The sequence below is a fragment of the Podarcis bocagei genome, assembly GCF_964188305.1.
Source record: "Podarcis bocagei genome assembly, chromosome: 2".
NCBI classification, from domain to species: Eukaryota; Metazoa; Chordata; class Lepidosauria; order Squamata; family Lacertidae; genus Podarcis; species Podarcis bocagei.
In genome coordinates, this window is record NC_138126.1 from 71,730,539 (window position 1) to 71,752,921 (window position 22,383).

General features: G+C 39.2%; 1 protein-coding gene across 50 annotated transcripts in view; it reads left to right on the forward strand.

The window, feature by feature from the left end:
• The window catches only part of COL23A1 (collagen type XXIII alpha 1 chain), a 303,080-nt gene that overhangs the window by 247,291 nt on the left and 33,406 nt on the right, over window positions 1-22,383 (forward strand). For 48 of the 50 annotated variants that reach the window (XM_081185534.1, XM_081185501.1, XM_081185509.1 and 45 more), the window contains exons 1-6: window positions 14,470-14,553; window positions 17,902-18,018; window positions 18,904-18,939; window positions 20,672-20,698; window positions 21,854-21,898; window positions 22,269-22,331. In XM_081185534.1, coding sequence (XP_081041660.1) covers window positions 14,485-14,553; window positions 17,902-18,018; window positions 18,904-18,939; window positions 20,672-20,698; window positions 21,854-21,898; window positions 22,269-22,331 — 357 coding nt within the window. In that variant the 5' untranslated portion in view covers window positions 14,470-14,484. Of the gene's footprint in view, window positions 1-4,095; window positions 4,123-4,751; window positions 4,779-6,421; window positions 6,449-14,469; window positions 14,554-17,901; window positions 18,019-18,903; window positions 18,940-20,671; window positions 20,699-21,853; window positions 21,899-22,268; window positions 22,332-22,383 lie in introns of those variants that run through there. The other 2 variants (XM_081185546.1, XM_081185523.1) reach the window with 2 other exon arrangements.

The window sequence follows — 22,383 nt, forward strand, 5'->3', positions numbered from 1 at the left end:
TGCCAAATGATTTCTCCCAATTTAACTTCACCATACAAAATGGCAGTATGAAAAATTATCAGAGCAATTGCCAAATTGTTTGAGGACACTCAGCGTGGACACTCAGTGGTGGAGTGACTTTACTTTTCAGCTGTCTGCCTCCCATATGCAGCCACTTAGGATACAGACGTGGCCTGGCACTGACAGATGACTGAAACTTTATTTTGATGTTTTATGAAGGCCCTATACAAGGGTGGCTATATATAGGCTTGGTTTATGCTTTTATTACTTGGATGCTAAACTGCAGGAGATGAATGTGCATACTGTACATGCTGCATAAATCACACAGTATTTCTAAAATCCCTTTTGAAATTGGTAATTAAATGAGTTGGTGTTCCGCCCAATTGTATGCATGTTTACTTACCATCATATTCAGGGACTCAAGTTTCAAATCAGCATTGTGTTTTTTGGGTCAGTACGCGTCGGTACAGCATACTGCCACCTCTTTTTCCACCACCACCATCTTGCTGCCACCACTCGCTCGCTCGCTCCCCTGCCCCACACTTTTGCTGCTTCCTCCTCGATTGCTGCTGCTTCCTTCAGCTGCAGTCACAGCCTTCCAGAGGTGCTTTGGTGCATCCCTTACAATCACCCAAGTACCTTCTTGGAAGGTGCCTGACAATTTTAAAAAGGGCATACCAGATTAGAGGCACTTTGGTGCGACCCTTACAATCGCCAAAGTACCTTCTGGTTGCCATACCTGATTACCATGTGGGGTCTGCCAGGCCCAGTCATTACAGGACTTTATCAAAAAACCTAAGGACCCATTTGGTTTGCTTGGCTATTCTGGTTGTTGTTGTATTGGAGTGCTGATTGCTTTTAGTAGCTTTTGTGTATTGGATTTTAATATTTTTCCACCGGATGTTTCTTTTATTATGATTACTGCTGTTTATTATTCATTGCTGTTGCTTTTATATTTTATTTTATTCTATAAGCAGCAGTGAGAGGGTTTATCCTTAAAGGCAATCTAATCTTCTGTGCAGTCAGGGAGATTTGATCAAGCGTGCACTTCTAATGCTCTCAGTCAGGCTTCTTCAAACTCGGCCCTCCAGATGTTTTGAGACTACAATTCCCATCATCCCTGACCACTGGCCCTGCTACCTAGGGATCATGGGAGGTGTAGGCCAAAAACATCTGGAGGGCCAAGTTTGAGGAAGTCTGCTCTTGGTGTTGCTTCTTTTGGAAAATGTTTAGGAATTTCAGGGCCACTTCTTTTGCTATCATCCCTCCCCACTTCTTTCACCTTCCTACAAATTAATATTTTTTCCATTTCCTTTGACGCTCTTAATATATCATATGTGATGATTGCTGGTTCTTACTGTCGTTATATTTGTATAAAGAAATATCTTTTTTTAAAAAAACTTACGTAGGGTTGCCATATCAGCCCCAGAAAACTGAACAGCAAATTATTATGCAAATTGGACATAGTTGGACAATCTTATCTCATTTGTGTGATTTCTATTAAAAAAAAATCTCTCTACTAGTTGCCAAGAAACTGAGCAGTGACAAAAGAACCCATGGAAGGGCTTGTGGGTGTTTGGCGATTACAATGCCAGGGAAGAAAGAACTGACATATTAGCTCAGCTCTTTTACCCACTCTGTCACTACTTACTGGGTGACCTTGTTTTCTGTTTGCTCTAAAGAGCAGGACCCAAACCAGTAGATTCAAATGGGAAGAAAGCAGATTCCAACTAAACGTTAGGAAGAACTTTCGGATGGAAAGAGCTGTCCAATAGTGAAATGGACAACCTAAGAAGGTGGTGAACTTCAATGCAGTTTTTAAAACCCTTTTTATATGGCCACCTGTCAGTGATTCTTTAGCTATGATTCCTGCATTGCAAGGGGTTAGACTAGATCACCATTTGAACTCTACAAATTCTATGATACTTTGATAATGGTTTTTTGATCTGCTCATTGATATCACACAGCTTCATTTTTTATATAATTGCTTTTAATTTAAGAGTCCATGCATACACAAGCAGAAAAGAGAAATGCAGCAGTAGCAGTCCCCATCATCACCCAGAGTGGCAAATAAAAAGGGGCAGAACCTTTTCACCAACAAGCACTACCTTCACTGTTAGAAAGAAGTTAGAGGAGTGGAGAGGAGTTCAGCAAATGTTAAGCTCCATCCTTCAAGTGTTTAGGTAACCATTTGGTCCACTTAGCCACTCTTTTCCATTCACATGTGATGGTTAGGAGTGGCTAAGTGGTTAAGCATCATTGCCTAGAACAAAGAAACAACTTTGGGAGGAGAAACAACTTTTTTACTAAGTACCAGGTGATTGGCACATTTTCCTGTTTTTCTCTGCAACTTGAAATGTTCTTTTTCACATAAAAGCTTAGAATCTAAACCAGGTGATGCATTACCCAGGCACCATCTGCAGTTTCTTTAATCCAGATAATACTTGGATTTCTGGGAAATATGGCAACCCTGCTTTTACCACTGCTAGTAATTAATCATTTTTAAAATTAGCAAGCAGATGCAGTGAGGGACAACCTCCAAATAAAGTAGCACATTAAAGGGTGGGTACCAACTCTTGCATGACAAGGCCAACTGGTTTCCATTTTACAAAGAATTAGAAAAGGATGTGGTCCCTCGAAAACAACCAACCAAAATATTGCTCAATAATTAAACACCTTTCGAAATGTCTAGGGTTTTCCCACATGATCAGTTTTGTTCAATTAACAGCATACAAAGTCAACAAATTGTCTCTGAAGTTTGTACTACTGTCCTGAGGATATCACAATTTCACAGTACAGTATTCAAATTTGCAATATTATTTGCCCAAAGGAAATAGTATGTTCGTATGTATTATGTTTATTGTTTGGAATGTACGTCAGGCACCTAATAAGTATTGCATGTGACTTGATTAGTGGCACAGCCTTCCTCATTCTGCACTTACATCATTTCATTAATTTTTATCCCATTCTCTTCCTTTGAATTCCCCCTACCCTGTGCAGGAGTACTCGTTTAAAATGGTAATGGTGAGGTGCATCCATTAAAAAAAACAACCACACAAACACCATTGCTGTTGATTTTCTCATTTGGCTTTGTTTGTCATAATTTGCTCTGACCTTCTCCTGTGCTGATGTGTTAATAAATACTTGTAAGGGGGGAGCATAGCCATACACTCCCACACAATGAGGCTACTCCTTTCCATGTCTCTTGTATTTATTAAATTTCTATCCTCCCCTTCTTCCCAAAGGAGCCATGGGTGGATGTCTTGCTAGTTCTGCACCAATATTATCAGTACTTTTTGGTAAAAAAACAAATAAATCAATGAGTTGCTGGCACTCTTTTGTCTTGATTGAAGTGTCATGGGTGCCAGGACATCATGGCTGCTATGGACACAAAAAACAAAGCTAAAAAAGAGGTGCTGGTATTCTCTACTGGTGAGTACTGACACATCAAAAGCATTGATGATGATCATAGAATCATAGAATCATAGAGTTGGAAGAGACCACAAGGGCCATCGAGTCCAACCCCCTGCCAATCAGGAAACATGATGATGATTTAATTTATGAATTGTTTCTCATGAGGCATCTTGAAGCACTTTATGATATAAAACATATATAAAACAGTTACATATATAAAAACAGTTGAAAACAATTGAATATAATAACATTTTTAATAAAAAAAAAACCACCTTTAAAATTAAAAACCAGTTTAAAGTATAAACAGCAGATACACGAAATCAGTTCAGATGCAGGACAGAAACCAACTTGGGATCAAAATTTTAGAAGGCTTGCTGGAAGAGGAATGTCTTTAGCAGGCACCAAAAAGCCAACAGAGAAAGTGCCTATCTGATATGCAATGGAAGAGAATTCCAAAGGATGGGTAGCACCACACTGAAGACCCTGTACACCAGTCTTGCACTCTTGTATTATTAGCCTGTAAAGGAGCTTTTTCAGAATTATTGTGCAAAGATTGTGATGCCCTCGGGACATGCTTTTCACTGATCACGTGGGAAAACCCTCTGAGGTGGCAAGGCAGGATTTACTGTGCTACAAAAATAATATTGCTTTATAACACATCGTTGTCTTCTTTTGTTTTAGGGGCCTCTTGGACTGGATGGCAAACCAGTAAGTTATGCTCCGAGTAACACACACACACTGTGGACGAATTAAAAGTGTCAGTATTCAGCTATATGCAAAAGCATACGGAGGAGAAGCTGCTTGGCACTGCTCCACGGTATCTAAAATCCATTGATTTAACCGTGTGAACCTAGTTGGGTTGTACTAATAGGCCCAGAGCTCATGAAAGTATTCTGAGAAAGTGAATATTCTGAGAAAGCTTTACTGAAGAATAAAAGATTTATGTTCTAATAAAGCAAGAATAAAAACCGTCACCTGAGAGTCACAGCCGCTCTGTGGGCCCCAAATATGGTCTAGCTCTCAGTCAGTGAGTTAGTCAACCAAGGTCTCGGCTGCACCACTCCAGATTGTTCACATGATTAAATGCATCTCTATAGAGGGGGGAAATATTTCACACACATAAATATATAGAAGTCAGGGGAAGGGGTCCAGCATAAATATCTACAAATAAAGACAGGGGAAAGGTTAAATCAGGGATGTTCTTCATCCCTACCTTAGAGGTAAATGGCCCCTCTTTCTCCTTGAAATAATTTGTTTTAGTAAAAGTTTGGGGGGGGGGGAGCTGAACTGTAGATTAATCAGCTACTTCCTTACTATCCTCTTGTTGATCTCTACAGGGGCCTCCAGGAGCAAAAGGGGAAAAGGTAAGATTGGTCATTCAGAACATTGCCTTAAAATGTATTAAGTAGGTTCCTAAGCATTCTATTAAGAGTTGTGTCTCAATTCTTTTTTTTTTTAATCATCTTCCTGTTTGGCCTTTGGGTCATATTGTTTCCTGTGTCCACTGTCAGCAGTTTGCTTTTCCATACACAAGGCTTCTGTGTCAGAATCTGCAGTCCCAGTTGCCACTGAGAATTCCCACTAGGACATATTTCTTTTGCGTTCCATTAGGGAAGGATGGGGAATTTGTGGCCTTCCAGACCACATCTCCACACCCTTGGCCCTGTTGGTTGGGGTGGGTGGAGCCCAATGACATCAGGAGGGCCACAGGTTACCTGTTGCTGCATGGACCCTCTGATTTTGACATGATTGCCATCAAAGGATTCCACAGAACCAAAAGCTCCTTACAGCTCTAGAAATAAATTTTATATTGGGAGATGTACCATGTGACTGGTTAGAGATACACCAAATTATACGTTTTCTAAATTAACCAAATATAAGGGTTCAAGCACTTTCAATGGTTTTGAGCAACTGCTCAACTCAACCAACCCACTGGGAAGGGCAATCATCTCCCAGCTGTATAACAGTCTCACATAGCTGGCTACACTTCCTCTCACTTCATTACGAATAAAATGGGTAAAGATTTTGGAAAAGAATTAGAGGAACAACACTGGAAACAAATGGGGAATAAACTCCCATTTGGATGCTTCTCAATTAGAACTCAAGAAAATGCTTTAAAAATATCACGTTGCCCAGCCAAATTATATAGAATTAATTGTTACACATCCAACCTTTGCTGGAGGGAATGCAATTTGCCTGGCTCTGTGCTACATATGTGGTGGTTTTGCCCAAAACGTATTCTCAAATGATGGAACAATCGCTACAACCAGACCCCAAATTAGCCCTACTATCTTATTTTACTCCTCAGTTTAAGAACATAACCAGCAAACACCTCATCCTCCACTTATTAACTGCAGCTAGATTAGTGACTGCGAATAATAGGAAAACTTTAAATGCAAATCTTTTGGAAGCCTGGATTTCACAAGTGTGGGACAACATGCTTATGGACAAATTAATTATTTCACAAAATAATCAGTGGGGGAGGGAGACTCACACCTTCTGTACGGCATGATATCCTTTTATTGACTCATGGAACCTCATGGAAAGACACCTTTCATTTGTTTGCCTTTCTTGGAGCATCTAAAACTACAACCATCAGCCCCTATTTTTCTTTCTTTTCTATACAACTACTAAGCTCTGTTTTCCTTGTATGGATGTGTTTTGTTTCCTGAAATAAAAAATCAAATTTTAAAAAAATTCCACAGATATTTTATCCATGCCCTGTCTTGATACCACAATCCCACAGGAATTCCTTGCATGTGCCCTAACTAATTTTTTGCATATAGATCAGCAGTCCTTTAAATGGAAAGATTGAGGCCTTTGCATTCATGAAATGTGTGGACATCCATCACATGGTCAAATGTTAATTTGTAAACTTCCTTCATTCAATTGGTCACCCTTTTCTATTGTATGTGGAAGAAATGAATTCTCTCATCACAGCAACTCTTAAACAACAAATAAATGAAATGGGGGAAAGAAGAATTATGATGACTTTTCTGTTTTGCAGGGGGATCAAGGAGACATCGGCCCAAGAGTAAGCACTGTTCCTAACTATGAACATTTTTAAAGCTTATGTTAGAGCCTGGCTTTGATAAGCACAGACAGACGTACTTGCATGTGAAGACGAAACAAGGTGAAAAAGGAAAAATTGTGCGTGCAGCTGCACTTTATCATATTCATCCCACTCCACTTACATTTCTCTATCTCCTCTTTTGTTCTTCCTCCATCACTTTTTTTTTATTGTCAGCTTACAAAGATCTCTAATGATGTCTATAATGAAAACAAATTAATTGGAAGAAGAGGATGACTATGATAACTCAGGAGGAAATTTGGTGCCTTAAATTCTTGGCATGTATTAGAAAATTGAAGCCCAAATTTAAGATGATTCTCAGCTGAATGAGATATTTTTTTAAAAAGGCAGAGAAAGAGCATAGGGCAATGAGGAAATTGATAGTGAATTTGTTTCATCTTTCCTTTTCTTGGTCCTCATCCATATGGAAGACTGCCTCATTAAACTATAAAAGTTAGAATTTAATAAACCTTTCTTAACGTCATACAAGCTAGCATATGGGCATCCTTCCTCTGACTCATTTTCTTTCTACTTAATTTTAATGGAGTGGGACTGAGTTCAGCTGTAATATATACATGTCCACAACAGGATTTCCACCTCCAGTGAACTGAAAAGATGCATATATTCTTTGTTTGTTTCTAGGCAAAGCATTGTTCTATTTCCCACCCCCACTCCTCAGGGATTTGCAATCAACTTTATTAAGTGTCTTCTTGTGCATTTGTATGAGGTAGAGACAAAAACAAACAAAACAAAAAGCCTGAAATGAATGAAGTGTTCTGGAAATTAGTTCAAAGAATATTGTTTTTAAACTTGAGAGTAGTGAAATTGAGCAGGCATAAACTGATAAATAGGACCAGGAGCTTTTTTACAGCAGCTTAGATTTTACAGCAAGTAAAATAATGAATGCTGGTATGGGAAATTATAAAATGGACAGGCCAAACTTAGCCAGCCTATGGGTCAACCCTTCACCTAAAGGCTCCATTTGGATTCTGAGGATCTCTGCATCTGTTTTAAAATAAGTTTCTAGCCTCCATGAACAAAGACATTTGCTTGAAAATGTGGTAGCAAAAACCGAAGCAAGTTGAAAGAGCAGTCCAAATTCTTTTTTTCTAATGTCGCAGTTTTTGTATTTAAGGATTGCAGTTTTGGAATAGTAATAGTCACAGTTATTTATCCATAGTAGGGATGTTTTTGTGGGAGAGGTGAAAAATAGGCAAAAGAACTGTTTAAAAAATTTTGCCAAGCTTTTATCATTATTAAATGGCAATTATTTATTGCTGGAACTCCGCTGCTTATGCTTTTAAAAGGTTTGCTATCATTAATAAAATCAATAAACGTAATCCATACTCAAATACAGCACAAGCAGGAATCTGGAAAAGAAACTAAGCACGAGTCCCTGCAGGTGACAAAGGCTACACAGAATGTCAAACATATAATATGCATATAGGTATGATATTGCATTTATTCCATTCAGAGAACATTGATCCCATTTCATAGCTGAAGAACACTGAGGCACAAGAAGACATGCCTGGTTCAATACTGGCTAGTGAATTCAAGGCACAGAATCCTGCTGCTGTTATGCCCAAAGTGGCTGCCATGGAGAACAGCCTTTGCAGCTACTAGGGAATGGAGAAGCCTGGTGTTTGGCTTCAGCATGCGCACGCATGCTGTGCCAATGCTGCAGATTGATTCTGTATCATCTCCTGTGAGGGCAGCCATATAGCTGAGTAATCCAGGAATATGCTAGACATTAGATCAGCCTTTGCCATCCTGATACCCTCCTCATATGCCATCAAATCAGTACAGTGTAGGTGAAAAAACCCGTCAGCAAGGCCAGTAAATCAATGAGCGCTGGAAAAACCACTGATGAGATTCTAGAACCTTCTAACTTTATAATTCAGAATGTTATGGAGGAAGTACAGTATACCCTATGTGTAATCTTTTTAAGCTAATATAACTACTTTGAAAAAAATGAGGAATTCCTTTTTCAAATTACATAATACTCACTGTGATACAAACTACCTACTGTGAAATATATTCTGTAGGGGAAATGTTTCCTGTACGTTATCAGAAGTAGGACAGCACACTTTATATTATGATATTGCTCTGTTTCACGTGGCAAATTATATCTGGATGCACCTCATAAAGTAGGATTTAGAGGCTTTCATCCTCAAACTATCTATGTAGGAAATCTTGTGCTACTTTATGAACAAAACCATATCAGTATAAGTTCCTGGGACAAGATTATACCTGAAAGAGTAGTAAGGAAAAGGTGTGTGGTGACTGGTGATGCCTGATATCTGTTCCTAGAAGAGAGTTGTCACCATTAAATATAAACCATTGAATGGAGACCATTCAGAAATATGTTACGTTTTAAAAAGATGGAAAACGTTGCAATCAGTCCCCAGATGTTATCAATTACGCATGAAAGCAGTCTGCATTTAGAAGCATTCATGTTATGAAATATGTTCGTGCCCCAGTTTCTCAAATGCGTTGTATCCCTTGGGGAAACTGAACTCCAGTCGCTCAGCAGGATCATCAAGTAATCAGATTATGGTACTAACTGTTTGTGATTTTCTCTTTCTCTCTCTCCCTCTCTCTCTCTCTCTCTCTCTCACACACACACACGTACAAATGTTAATGATTCTGGATGTTTAGGACATTTATTTGGCTCCTCAGTCCTTCTGTTTTCTCTTCCAATTCCTGGGACCTTTCCTGTGACACCACCTGGCCTCAATTATCTTTACTTCCTTAACTTGAGCAATATCTTTTCTTTAGCCTCAGTGATAGACTTTATTTCCTAAAGTTGTTTCCTGGTTTATATGGGAGGATACGTTATTTCAGATTACATGTTCTGTGGTGGCAATAAAGCAAAAACAATCAGCAGCTGCTAATGCCTCTGAGAGAAGGAGTTGTCTTAAGACGGGGTTTTTTAGAGACAGGGTAATAATTTAATTAAAATGGAAATTGCATAATTTTCTTTTAGCGCATCCTGTTCTGAAACTATGCATTAAGCTTGAGTAGTACTTGAGTAGTGGAAGTGATGGTATTCCAGCTGAACTATTTAAAATTTTAAAAGATGATGCTGTTAAAGTGCTACACTCAATATGTCAGCAAATTTGGAAATCTCAGCAGTGGCCAGAGGATTGGAGAAGATCAGTCTACATCCCAATCCCAAAGAAGGGCAGTGCCAAAGAATGCTCCAACTACCGCACAATTGCACTCATTTCACACGCTAGCAAAGTTATGCTTAAAATTCTACAAGGCAGGCTTAAGCAGTATGTGGACCGAGAACTCCCAGAAGTGCAAGCTGGATTTTGAAGGGGCAGAGGAACCAGAGACCAAATTGCAAACATGCGCTGGATTATGGAGAAAGCTAGAGAGTTCCAGAAAGACATCTACTTCTGCTTCATTGACTATGCAAAAGCCTTTGACTGTCGACCACAGCAAACTATGGCAAGTTCTTAAAGAAATGGGAGTGCCTGATCACCTCATCTGTCTCCTGAGAAATCTCTATGTGGGACAAGAAGCTACAGTTAGAACTGGATGTGGAACAACTGATTGGTTCAAAATTGGGAAAGGAGTATGGCAAGGCTATATATTGTCTCCCTGCTTATTTAACTTATATGCAGAATTCATCATGTGAAAGGCTGGGCTGGATGAATCCCGGAATTAAGATTGCCGGAAGAAATATCAACAACCTCAGATATGCAGATGACACAACCTTGATGGCAGAAAGTGAGGAGGAATTAAAGAACCTTTTAATGAGGGTGAAAGAGGAGAGCGCAAAATATGGTCTGAAGCTCAACATCAAAAAAACGAAGATCATGGCCACTGGGCCCATCACCTCCTGGCAAATAGAAGGGGAAGAAATGGAGGCAGTGAGAGATTTTACTTTCTTGGGCTCCATGATCACTGCAGGTGGTGACAGCAGTCACGAAATTAAAAGATGCCTGCTCCTTGGGAGAAAGGCGATGGCAAACCTAGACAACATCTTAAAAAGCAGAGACATCACCTTGCCAAGAAAGGTCCGTATAGTAAAAGCCATGTTTTTCCCAGTAGTGATGTATGGAAGTAAGAGCTGGACCATAAAGAAGGCTGATCGCCGAAGAATCGATGCTTTTGAACTGTGGTGCTGGAGGAGACTCTTGAGAGTCCCATGGACTGCAAGAAGATCAAACGTATCCATTCTTAAGGAAATCAGCCCTGAGTGCTCACTGGAAGGACAGATCGTGAAGCTGAGGCTCCAATACTTTGGCCACCTCATGAGAAGAGAAGACTCCCTGGAAAAGACCCTATGTTGGGAAAGATTGAGGGCACAAGAAGAAGGGGACGACAGAGGACAAGATGGTTAGACAGCGTTCTCGAAGCTACAAACATGAGTCTGACCAAACTGCGGGAGGCAGTGGAAGATAGGAGTGCCTGGCATGCTCTGGTCCATGGAGTCACGAAGAGTCGGACACGACTAAACAACAACAGTACTAGCTTAATGCATCTATTCTGTTTGACAACATCTTTCTCATGGAAAAACATGGTGCCAGTATTCTTTTCCCAGTTCAAAATTACAGTTATTTTTAAAGAATTAGCTCAGACTTTCCCAAAATGTATTTCTTTTAATTTAACTGAAACTGAAACAATTATGTTTGAATCTGTTTCATCAATCATGCATTTTGCATGATCTGCTTGCATACAATTCCCCAAGCATTTTCAGTTGCTTTCAAAGCAAAACAAAAGAAATTCAGGCTCATAAATTTTCAAGAAGACAGTGGTGAAGGACAACAGTATGTTTTTTAAAATTTATTTTAAAATTATTATTATTTTTAATATCCATTTTTCCCATCCTGAAGGAATCATTCAAAGTGCCTTAACAAGAAAGCAAAACACACACCAAAAAAATAATAATGTCTTAATTAAAATCCATGAGCAACCCAAACAGACTTAAGAACATCAAAAACAGAAAAGTCAAAAGGCTAGAACTAGGGTTGCCATATATCCATAATTTCCCTGGACATATCTGGAATACTGCAGTCGGCAGCAGTGTCTGGGCATAAATCAGGGGGGGAAAATGTCCAGGAAAATCTGGGTGTATGGCAACCCATGTCGGCAGTGCTGTTTTTGCTGATTTTGCATAAATTTAGCTCAAAAACGGCAAATTCTTTTTGGCGATTTTGCCAAAAAAGTTCAACCCTGGGCAAAAAAAATTCCATCTTTGTAGTCCAGCTTCCTTGTTTTCACAGTGGTCAACCAGATGCTACTGGGAAGCCCACGAGCAGGACATGAAAGCAGCAACTCTCCACTGTTTTTGTATCTCAGAACAGTGCTTCAGAACACGAGATTATGTGTCTTCTGCTGAAATTTGATAGGGCTCTTTAATGAGACTGAATTTCTGGTTGAAGCATACAGCATTTGCAACAAAGGGAGAGGAGTGTTGCTGTACTGTTGTTTTGCAAAACTCGGTCAAGGGCCACTGTTTGTCCTGTTGCTGACTAGCTTTTACTGAATTTTTATAAATATGCCTGCACACAGAAACAAGCAAGGAGCTGATAATAAATCTACCACATGTAACAGTTCTTTGCAGTTACTGCAGTATACATAATAAAAGTAAAAAGAAATGGGGAAACTGCATAGAATGGGTATTAAAAAAACCCAAAAAAACCAGCAATGCTACCATTGTTATCTATGTACTAAATCAAATCAAAATGAATGTACAAGACATTTACTAGGAAACAAGATAATCAGTGTATGCAAAAATACATTCAGGGGGAACCGTGAAGTATTTGCAACCCATAGCTATGTATTTCCAAAAAGTCAGTGATATATTGGCATTGACTATGATTGAAATTCCTTCTCCCAGTTCTCTAGAGGAGCCTTCCCCAACCTGCTGCCCTCCAGACATTTCTGGAGTACGTCGTCCCTGGTCTTTGACCAGGCCAATGCTGATCAGGATAGGAGCCCACAGCATCTGAAGAACACAAAGCAGTTGCATAAAGCAGTTGCTGCCCTTTAGTGTTGTTCAGAACAAGAACCAAGGTTCTGCTATGCTATGCTTGAGAGCCAGTGTGGTGTAGTGGTTAAGAGCGGTAGTCACGTAATCTGGGTAACCGGGTTCGCGTCTCCGCTCCTCCACATGCAGCTGCTGGGTGACCTTGGGCCAGTCACACTTCTTTGAAATCTCTCAGCCCCACTCACCTCACAGAGTGTTTGTTGTGGGGGAGGAAGGGAAAGGAGAATGTTAGCCGCTTTGAGACTCCTGAAGGGGAGTGAAAGGCGGGATATCAAATCCAACTCTTCTTCTTCAAGAATCCTCTCTGTTGTCAAAGTAGTTAGAAATAGGATGTGGAAAGAAAGTGGGTTCTACTCTCATTAAGTCATGCAAGCGTTTTACTTAAAATCATGACCATTTGTTTCCAAGAGTGTTGCAGATTGTCTTTGCTCAGCCCTGGGCAACATGAGTTGTTTTATACAAAAACAACTTAATTTTTTTCAAATTTCTTTTCCGAGAGGTGCTTCTTATTTGGTGTTGCTAGCAGTTATACCAAAACAAATGTGTAGATCTCGCATGTTGATCTGTCCTTCAGCTAAGATTTTAATCGTTCGTGTACTCAACTAAAACAATTTACATGCAGTTCAATGAGACTCGCCTCAGGACAGAGGATGAGGATATGAAAACGTTACATCTGTGTTGCAGATGCTACATGCAACTTACGACTTTGCAGACAACCCTCAACCAAACTCATGGAAGCACTGGTAGTTCTTCCATGGTAGTAGACAGTTCCCTCCCCCCACCCCCGTCCTTTTATCGAACAGGGGAGCAATGCTTCTGGTATCCAGTTCTGTAATCTGGTCCACATTCCACATCTAACTTAATTACATTTTAGGACTAAATTGCTTGACTCCAGGGTATTTATATGCTGTTGGCAGGGGGGGGACAACATTTGATACATGTAATGATACTATATGAATTAGATTTTTTTAAATCCCATTTGATTTTTCTTTCTTTTATGAGGAAGATGAGCTTTACAGAAAGCACCCATAACCATATACAGAAATTATCTCCTTTCTAGTACATCAAGCAGATGAATTGAGTTTGCTTGACTGTCAGGCATTAGCCTTATCCAAACGGGTTGACTGGCAAAGCAGTCAGGCTCATGCTTTTCTATATTTAAACCACTTGTAAGTATGTACAGTAACTCAAGTTACACTTTATTTTAGGGCTTAACATACTTGGATAGAAATGAGATTTACTGTGGCTGACAGGTTGGCATACAGCCCTGTGAATGGTTTTACAGTTTAGCTCAAATCTCAAATACAAAGATCGTGTAGTAGAATCCTAGGAATGCTTACTCTGAAGTAAGTACCACTGTATTCAATGGGGCTTGCTTTCAAGTAAGCTTATTTAGAATTTCAGCTTCATATATGTAGTTAAACAGACACTCGGGTCACTTTCAAAATCCTAATATGAGAGTAGAAAAGTTTGAAAATTGAATATTTAAACATCTCTACTCAAAATGGAAAACATGAACTCCCAAATGGTTACGGTATGCCAACATTAGAAAGCTGGAATTTATCTAGATTCTTCCTTAGTGGGTATATATATATCAGTTGCCAAGGAACAAACGTGCCTATAAAATCACGGTTGCTGAAGTGATAGCAATTCTTGCCCTTTAAAGAAATGTTGAAAAATATCTTAAACTATGTCCTGTGAAGCTGAGGAATTAGTAAGGTTCCCCACCAACCACCACTACCGCCATTATTTTGTAGTTCTGAAGTCTGTGATACTGACCTAATGGAAAGCTGTGCATTCTGATACCACCTATACAGCTATTGAACAATGCGTCTTAAATCTATTGTTGCTGTTCCATTTATTATTTCACCTTGTGATACCAATTGTTTGTTCCATACTGGGCTCCCTCTCATATATTATGCTGATTGAACCATTTTTCTCTACCATCATAACATTTGTCTTGACCTCTTTGTCTTTCCTGCCACACATTGACTAGATGGCTTTCCCTCGCCTCAGTCATGGATTTCTCTCTGACCAGCCTATTTTTAGCCGACGTATCCTTAAGGTAGAATCGCTTTTAATCTTCTGGCTTGCTGTGTTTTCTTGTGAGGTTGCTTTTTAAAAACTTTTCTAATTCATGATCTGATAATGCCTCCTTCATTTCCATTCTTTGTTCTCCTTTTCTGTTCTTTTACAATCTAACAACCACCCCCCTACAGTTTTACATCATAAACAAAATGGAGCAATTGCCATGACAACTAGAATCTGAGGGTTTTTTTCCCATTGCAACAGTGCCAAAAATAATAATAGAAACATTCACAGGTAAACATCAACTAATGAGAGACAATTTAAAGCAGTCATCCCATTAACTATAAGCAAATTACTCAGCCTCATCGTGTTGACAGGATTTCACATTTGCTTTCATGAAAGCAGATCTAACATTCTTTGTCATCTACACAATCAAAGCCATGCTGAATGTCATGATGACTAGTAGACTTTCCCAATGATAAATTCTTAAATCTAATTTTCCCCTGGCCAGAATTGCATACTCTCAATTACAATATTGAGCCCGTCTCCCTGAAAACCTGAATAGGTTAATAGAAAATTGTACAGTGATTCTGTTCTCAGAAGCAGCAGAGCCCTCTTCAGGCATTAACATATTATTGCCTGAAAAGGGAACACTGAATAGTGTTGGGATGCACACTTTGAGCCCATCTCCCAGAGCCATGTGACTTTCAGACCATAGACTTGTTTATAGTGGACATCTGCATCGGGGTGCCTTATGCATTTAAAGGCTCCTTGTGCAAGTGGGAACCTTGATCATCTCGCTTGGGTAGGTAGCCTTTACACAGGGCTCCCAGAGTATGCCATAAACACACAAAGGGCCAGAGCTGTTACATAGCTCCAGGAGCGAGACAAAACACACGTCCCTGAAGCCCTGTTAGTGTTTCCCTCTAACAGGAAACTGGCATCTATCAGGGGCGAGGCTAGACGAGAACCCTTCTCCCTGACATCCAGTTTTCTATGTGCAAGGAATTTTTCTGTAGATGGTCATTCCATCAGATGAGTCACCACTGGTCTTCAACTGGTGGGTTGCAACAGGAGCACTACCACCATACAAATATATGATAAAAGATTAAGAAATGGGTCCCCAGATGCCAGATTGGGTTAAAAGTAGGTCCTGGATCTAAAAAAGTAATCCTTGTATTCTGTGTTGAAAACTTTCAATAAAAATTCAGACAAAATAAATAAATAGGTTGAAGATACCTGAGTTTAGAGGGACCTATCTAGGTTCACTACTATATGTACTGAGTTCCACACACAGTACAGAATACATAAGTGATATGGTCCCTGCACACAAGATTATCAGCCTATAAAATGTACACAAATTAAGCATTTGCTTAAAAACGGCAAATTTGTCAAGGACCATGCTTTCTGATTTATTGGATGCAGAGCATTTAAAGACTGTGATTTTGAAATGTTGTACTTTCAGGATTATAGCTGGAGGATGCCTGCATATTTTGTGAATAAAAATATGTTGGAGTATAAAAGAAATTATAATAAATAATAATATACTGAGAAATTTTATAGAGCTAGCTCCATTTGTTTTTATCTTGTACTCATATCGTTGCTCAGTGAGGGAATTTTCTGAACTGGACCTTGGTAGTATGGCTTTCTGAACTGGAATGTAGAATGGCTTTCACTGTTAGGTTTTTGATTTATAGCAGGATGACTTTAAGTACAAGTCTGTCACTGGAGACATCCTGCCCAGATGTTATAAAGAGCTTTATAATCCACCCTTATCATGGGGGGTTTCAGTGCTGCTTCCATATGTTCAAGCAGACCAATTCTAGATGCTGAGCTCCTCACCCCAACTTACCCACAGTAGATCATAACTCCAGGAACAGTAATGTTAATAGGCAGCCATGGTCATCTAAATGATAGATCTTGTAGACCTGGTGTCAATTCTCTGCTTTAGCCAGAAGCTCTCTGAAAAAAACCATTCTCTTGGCTTTAGTAAAAATCAAATAAGTGTGGCCTGCCTCAGAAAGAGGGTCTGTATGCTCTGTACATGAAACAAAGGCTAAGTGTAGAATTCATGATCAGAGATGAAATACCTGGCTATGCTTTATTGCAAGTCCTTTTGGAAACTAGCTTAACATATAAAAACAGCTTGTCATTTAAGGATAAAAGTCTTCTTATTTGAAAACAGGAAATAAAAAGCTCTGCTGCTTACACAGTTGCATAATTCTGTAGATTGTGACCAGATTACTAGTGCACTTATTACATAATTGATGTACTTATTATACAACCAACATTAGATCTGTTTTGAGTCTTCTCTTGTGTTCACTAGATGTTGATAATAAATGTACACGCTCCATGAGCATGGTGTGCAATGTATGCTAGCATTCTACATCTGTGTGTATTCTTGCTGTGACATCCAACCCTTTCTCCTTTATAATCAATGATTTGTGTTTTTTACAGAATGCATTAAAATGTTGTAAAAAAATAATAATCAGAAAGTTACTAGACTCCGCCTTCCCCCCCAATATAATAAATTAGGTGTGATCTAAAGACACATGATGCAACAAATTTGCTGAAGCTAAGCAAGCCTGGATTTGGTCAATACCTGGATGGGAGAAGGCCTTTGAACCCTACTTAAAAATCATTTCCATTTATGTCTGTGAAAGAAAGGCTGGATATAAATGTAATAGTAATTCTGGCATCTTCTAGATGCCAGAACTCTTAAGTTATCCATGTAGAAATAAACTGGAATGCTAATTTTGAGGCTTAGCATTTTTGGATATTTTAAAGATTTGCTTTACTATATGTATACTCAGATAAAGAATCTAGTTTTGCAAATGTTGTTTTACAAGCATAATCCAGGTGGTAGTTTTCTCTCTTACTTTCTCTCAATAGTACTGTGGTATTTAAATAACTGGGGTTCATTCTTTAAGTTGCTTTACCTGCTCCTCATTGGAAGAGAAAAGACCTTTCACTAATCATTTCTCAAAACTAGGCGGTATCGGAGTCCAGTGTCTGCAAGCAGAAACAGAATACACCATTCTGTACCATGTAGGCACCCAAATTGGACACAGATGAGTTAGAAATACTAATTACCAATATTTGTAATTAGATGAATTGTTTGGAAGAATAAAACAAACACCAAGAAACCTCAGGCATAAATTTCTGCTCTTTCAGTAAGTTTACGTACCATAGAAAGGTCAGTCAGTTTGCAGACTCAATATTTTATCTTTAAACTCAAACATACTGATTCCCTGACCGTGTGTCCTGTTTTCTTTCTTTCCTTCTCTCATTTTGCTATGCAGTGAGTTTGCAGCCACAGTCCACCCATAAGGACTTTGTTTTTCTTTTTTTTCACATTGCGGTGTTTTGTCTAAACTTCTTGTAGGGGGATCAAGGTAATGATGGCGCTGCTGGTCCGCCAGGTCCTCCTGGACAGCCGGGTGCAAGAGGGCCCCCTGGAGACACGGGAAAAGATGGCCCAAGGGGACCCCCAGGCCTTCCTGTAAGGCATAGTTATTAGCTAAGATAACTGTTGAAAACTAAAATGCATGTTTTGCGGGGATATCCTGCTCATGAATGCATTTCAACTATAAGTTCCTGAGCCTAGAACTCAGATGTATCAAGGTGCTAGGGAGAGGATACAGGCATTTTTGGAGCAAAGAGTAAGAGCGAAGGGAAATCACTCTTCAATATCTTGAAACCAGAGGCAGAACTCATCTTCAAACTCTTTGCGTTGAACAGGGACGATAATCTAGTCAACAAAGCTTTGTGATGGCGGCTTGCCTTGGAATGGTTATCTTGCATTTTGCAATGAGCAGCTAATATTTTGACAATTCTGCTTGTAGATTCTAGCAATATGGCAGGCTTTGGGGTTTATCAACATTCGAGTTTCCCTTGCTGCTGCATCAGCAATCTCTTTTGGCAGTGCCCATGGGATTCTTCTATAGGGCAAGTGGTAGTTGTGTCATAAAAATGATCTTCACAGTAGTCTTTTATTAACTAGCCATTCATACTCAATCCTTAGTCATTAAATTAATCACTAAATTCCCTGATGTTGAATTAGGAGAATTAACAGTCATTATCTACCAAGCAAAGATAACTGAGATGAGATACAGTTTATGTGTTCAATGTAAATCCATAATAAATAGATCCATAGCATACCTGTATGTATTTTCACTTTATTAATAACACTAATCTAAATCATCAAGACATGGCAACATTTCTACGTTCCCTAAGTCAATGAAATAACTGAAATAACGCAATCTCCTTAAGCTTCTCTTCTTCACTGTTGTGCTTTTTAGGTGGGAGGGGAACGTTTTGAAAAAGTAATTTTAGAAATTAATTCATTGTCTCTTTATTTAAATAACTTAGATTTGTGTTTCTTTAGGGTGAGAAAGGACAACCTGGAGAACCTGGTATCATGGTTAGTATGCAGTCTATGGTATTAAAACATATCCTAATGAATTGATTTCACATATTAAGCATGAGACGCTTGCCTAGCCTACCTCAGATGTGTGTAACCTCCTCCTCTTCCTCTTTCTGCTCTATAATAGTTTTATACAGCTCCTTTCCTTGACTATGCTTTGGCCATCTAATCACTACCCCTAAATACATGTCTACCATCTGTGCCATGTTGAGTTTAGAACAATTGTCAGGCTTAATTGTCTAGGGCTTATGAAACAGTCAGAGTCTCGCCTGTTTTTACGAGTCAGCTTTCTGTACTGCACCATCAGAAAAAATAAGGTGAGCCTCTTTCCCAAAGCACTTTTTCGTTCTCTTCCGTCTTTTGTTGCCCTACAAACATTTCGCATAAGCTCTTTTGTCAGGACTTATTTAGGTTATTTCTTTACATCGATATTGTAATTTTTTTTAATTGCTACATGCACTGACTGTGGGCATGAGAACTACAAGTGCCAAAACCTAGACTATCAAAAGACTTGCCGACCTCTTTTTAAGTGTCAGAACATTTGTAATAAGATACCATGCTAGCAAACTTAACTCCCAAGTGTATTTCGTCATAGGAGAAATACCCATTTCCACTTCTGCATCCTGTATGTGCTACTGCATGGATGACCCACTGCCCTTTCACAAGCCTTTCAAGGGTACTATATTTACAGCATCTTGACGTAAAAGATCACAGGCCATGAGTGAAAATTTTATTTATTTTTATTTATATTTATTAAATTTATATACCACTCTTCATTCGAGGATCACAACACAGTTTACAGTATAAACACACAAAAATACATAACATAATAACAAATAAAACAACACCTCCACGCAGAGAGATTTTTAAAGGCCATAGGTTGTTTAACTGGGCAAAGACCTGGAAGAAGAGGAATGTTTCCATATGGCTGCTAAAGATATGTGGGTGAATTGTGGTATATTGTCAGAAGCTCTCTTCCCACTGTGTGCCCCCACTGTCCCCCACCCCACCACCAATAGGCTAGGATGAGTTGAAAGAACCCCCCAGAACAGCGCGTGGGCAGAGGAGAGGGAGATCGTTATAGCAGGCGAGCAGAAATGCTCGTGCTGACAGAGCGATCTCCTTAGCTCTAAGCTGAATTATTCCCATCGTGTTTTGAGGACCCACCCTATTCCTGCGACTGTGATTTGTTTTGACTGTTTTTTCTCACTGAATTAAAAAATGCTGAAATCCACCCTGAGACCTGCTGGTGAGGAAGGGGTAATAATTATAGTGGGCGGGATTCAGCTAGTGAGTCCTGTCAGCACAAGGGCTTCTGTTTGTGCAGTGGGGCTTCCTACCCCAATAATTCCCTTTTAAAGCTTGCGGTAAGAAATTATATAGTCTTAACTATGCATTGTATGAAAAGGTGTTTCCTTTTTCTGAATCTTCCAACATTCAGCTTCGTTGGATGGCCTCAGGTATTGTGTTTCTATTTAAGTTTTGTGACTGGTTACACCCAACAGCCATTTTATAGAGGTGCCCATGACACTTCCTCTAAACTGCACATGGACCTTTGGACCCCAAAAAGATTGACAGCCCAGCAGCATTTTTAATGAGCTTGGCTGCGTATGTTTTTTGAAAACGGCACAATTTTATTTGTAAGATTTCCTAGACATTGAAAAGAAAATGTTTTCATTCCTGATATTTGTATGTCAAACATAACGTGCTTCATTTATTTGTTTTGAAGGGTGAGCCTGGTATTCCAGGAGGAAAAGTAAGTTATTTATGTTTCTTTCTTTCAAATGCTATCTGCATTCAGACATCATGCTCCCAACCCTATCTGTCTGTCTGTCTATCTATCTATCTATCTATCTATCTATCTATTTCCATCTCACAACTCAGTTATCACAACAGAGTCACAAAATATCTCCAACTTGAAAGTAAAATAACATGGCAGTTAAAACTACTAAACACATTTAAAATAACCTTTTTAAAAACAAAAAAACATAAAATAACCAGCAATACAATAGCACAAAGGAATCCTCTGATCCAGAGCAGACAGTAGTTTGTTTCTTGCCCAGCGCAGCAGCAGAATGCGCAAGGGAGGAGCAAAGCTCTTGAGATTTCAGTAGCATCCACGAACATCCCAGACTACAGGGGAGTTGTGTAACTATTGCATTGTAATCAGGGCTAATCACATGGGGCTCACCCATCCATTGTTATGATAGATCAAACATTATTCACTCTGTGCTGTTGTATCCCTGAAGCTGATCCAGTACATGAAAGCTTCTGCCATAACAGTCTTTAAGGTGTAACAAGATTCTGCCATTCTTGCTGCAAGAAGCGATCACAGCTACCCCTCTAGAAACTGTCCAAATGGAGTGGTTTGCTAATATCTGGACTGGGCTTTTAAGAAACAAATATCTGTATATATTTCTCCAAGGCAGCTGAGTCAGGGGCAGGATATGTGTGTATTTATTTTGGATTGTGTTAGCTAAATATCCTTTTCCATATAATGGACCTTAGAAGGCCACCAAGTAGCTGTGGCCAAGTTGGAAAACACTTTATTATTTATGCATGCTGTTCAGAACTGCACATAACCTATGGCTACAGTATTTTTAGGAAACACTTTTAAGGATTACATTTCAGTGTGTTCCACAGATAATGAGCGATGTCGTCATGATTTATCCACACTGCAAATTAGACTACTCTGAGCTAATAAATGAAATCTCTCTCTCTTTCTCTCTCCTGAACAGTTAGAAATTAAGTATTAGAAATTAAGTCCCAACTTCTGGATCAAAAATATTTGGCAGTTGCTTTTCTGGTTAGGCTTACAGTGTGAACTGTTGAGCTTCTGCCAGCATTGACCCTGGGAAACTTAATGCACTTTTGTATTTCAGTGTCACCTATGTATGTTCTATTTCATCAGGGTGATGCTGGAATCCCAGGAGAACCAGGGATTCAAGGGCCAAAGGTAAACTTCATTTTTGTAGCTCCCCGCCCCCAATCATATATATTATGGGTAACAAAGTAGAATCAATGCAGTATTGGCACACAGGCTGATCGTGTTAAATTTCAATCCTAAATATATTTGGTGTTTGAGAGTCATATTCTACACTACATAGAGCAAACAGAATCAGAAATTAAAGATTGTTTTTCCCTTTCACTGTGGTCCTATGGGGCTCAACCATTCTTAAAGAATAGCTTGAATAGCCATCAGAACAGCTGTGCCATGTTTAAAGCCTGTCATTTAGAGCCTGAATTCTTTTTGAAGGATGCTCAATATTTGGACTTTGGGATGAAAGCAAGATTGTAATGTTCACCTTGATTTGTATTAATCTCAGGGAGAACAAGGAAGTATTGGGCCCATAGGCGAGAAGGGCAGTGAAGGACTACCAGGGCCAAAGGTAAGCCTCTTCTTGAATGGTACAGTAAAACTGATTAACACCCTTCTTAGAA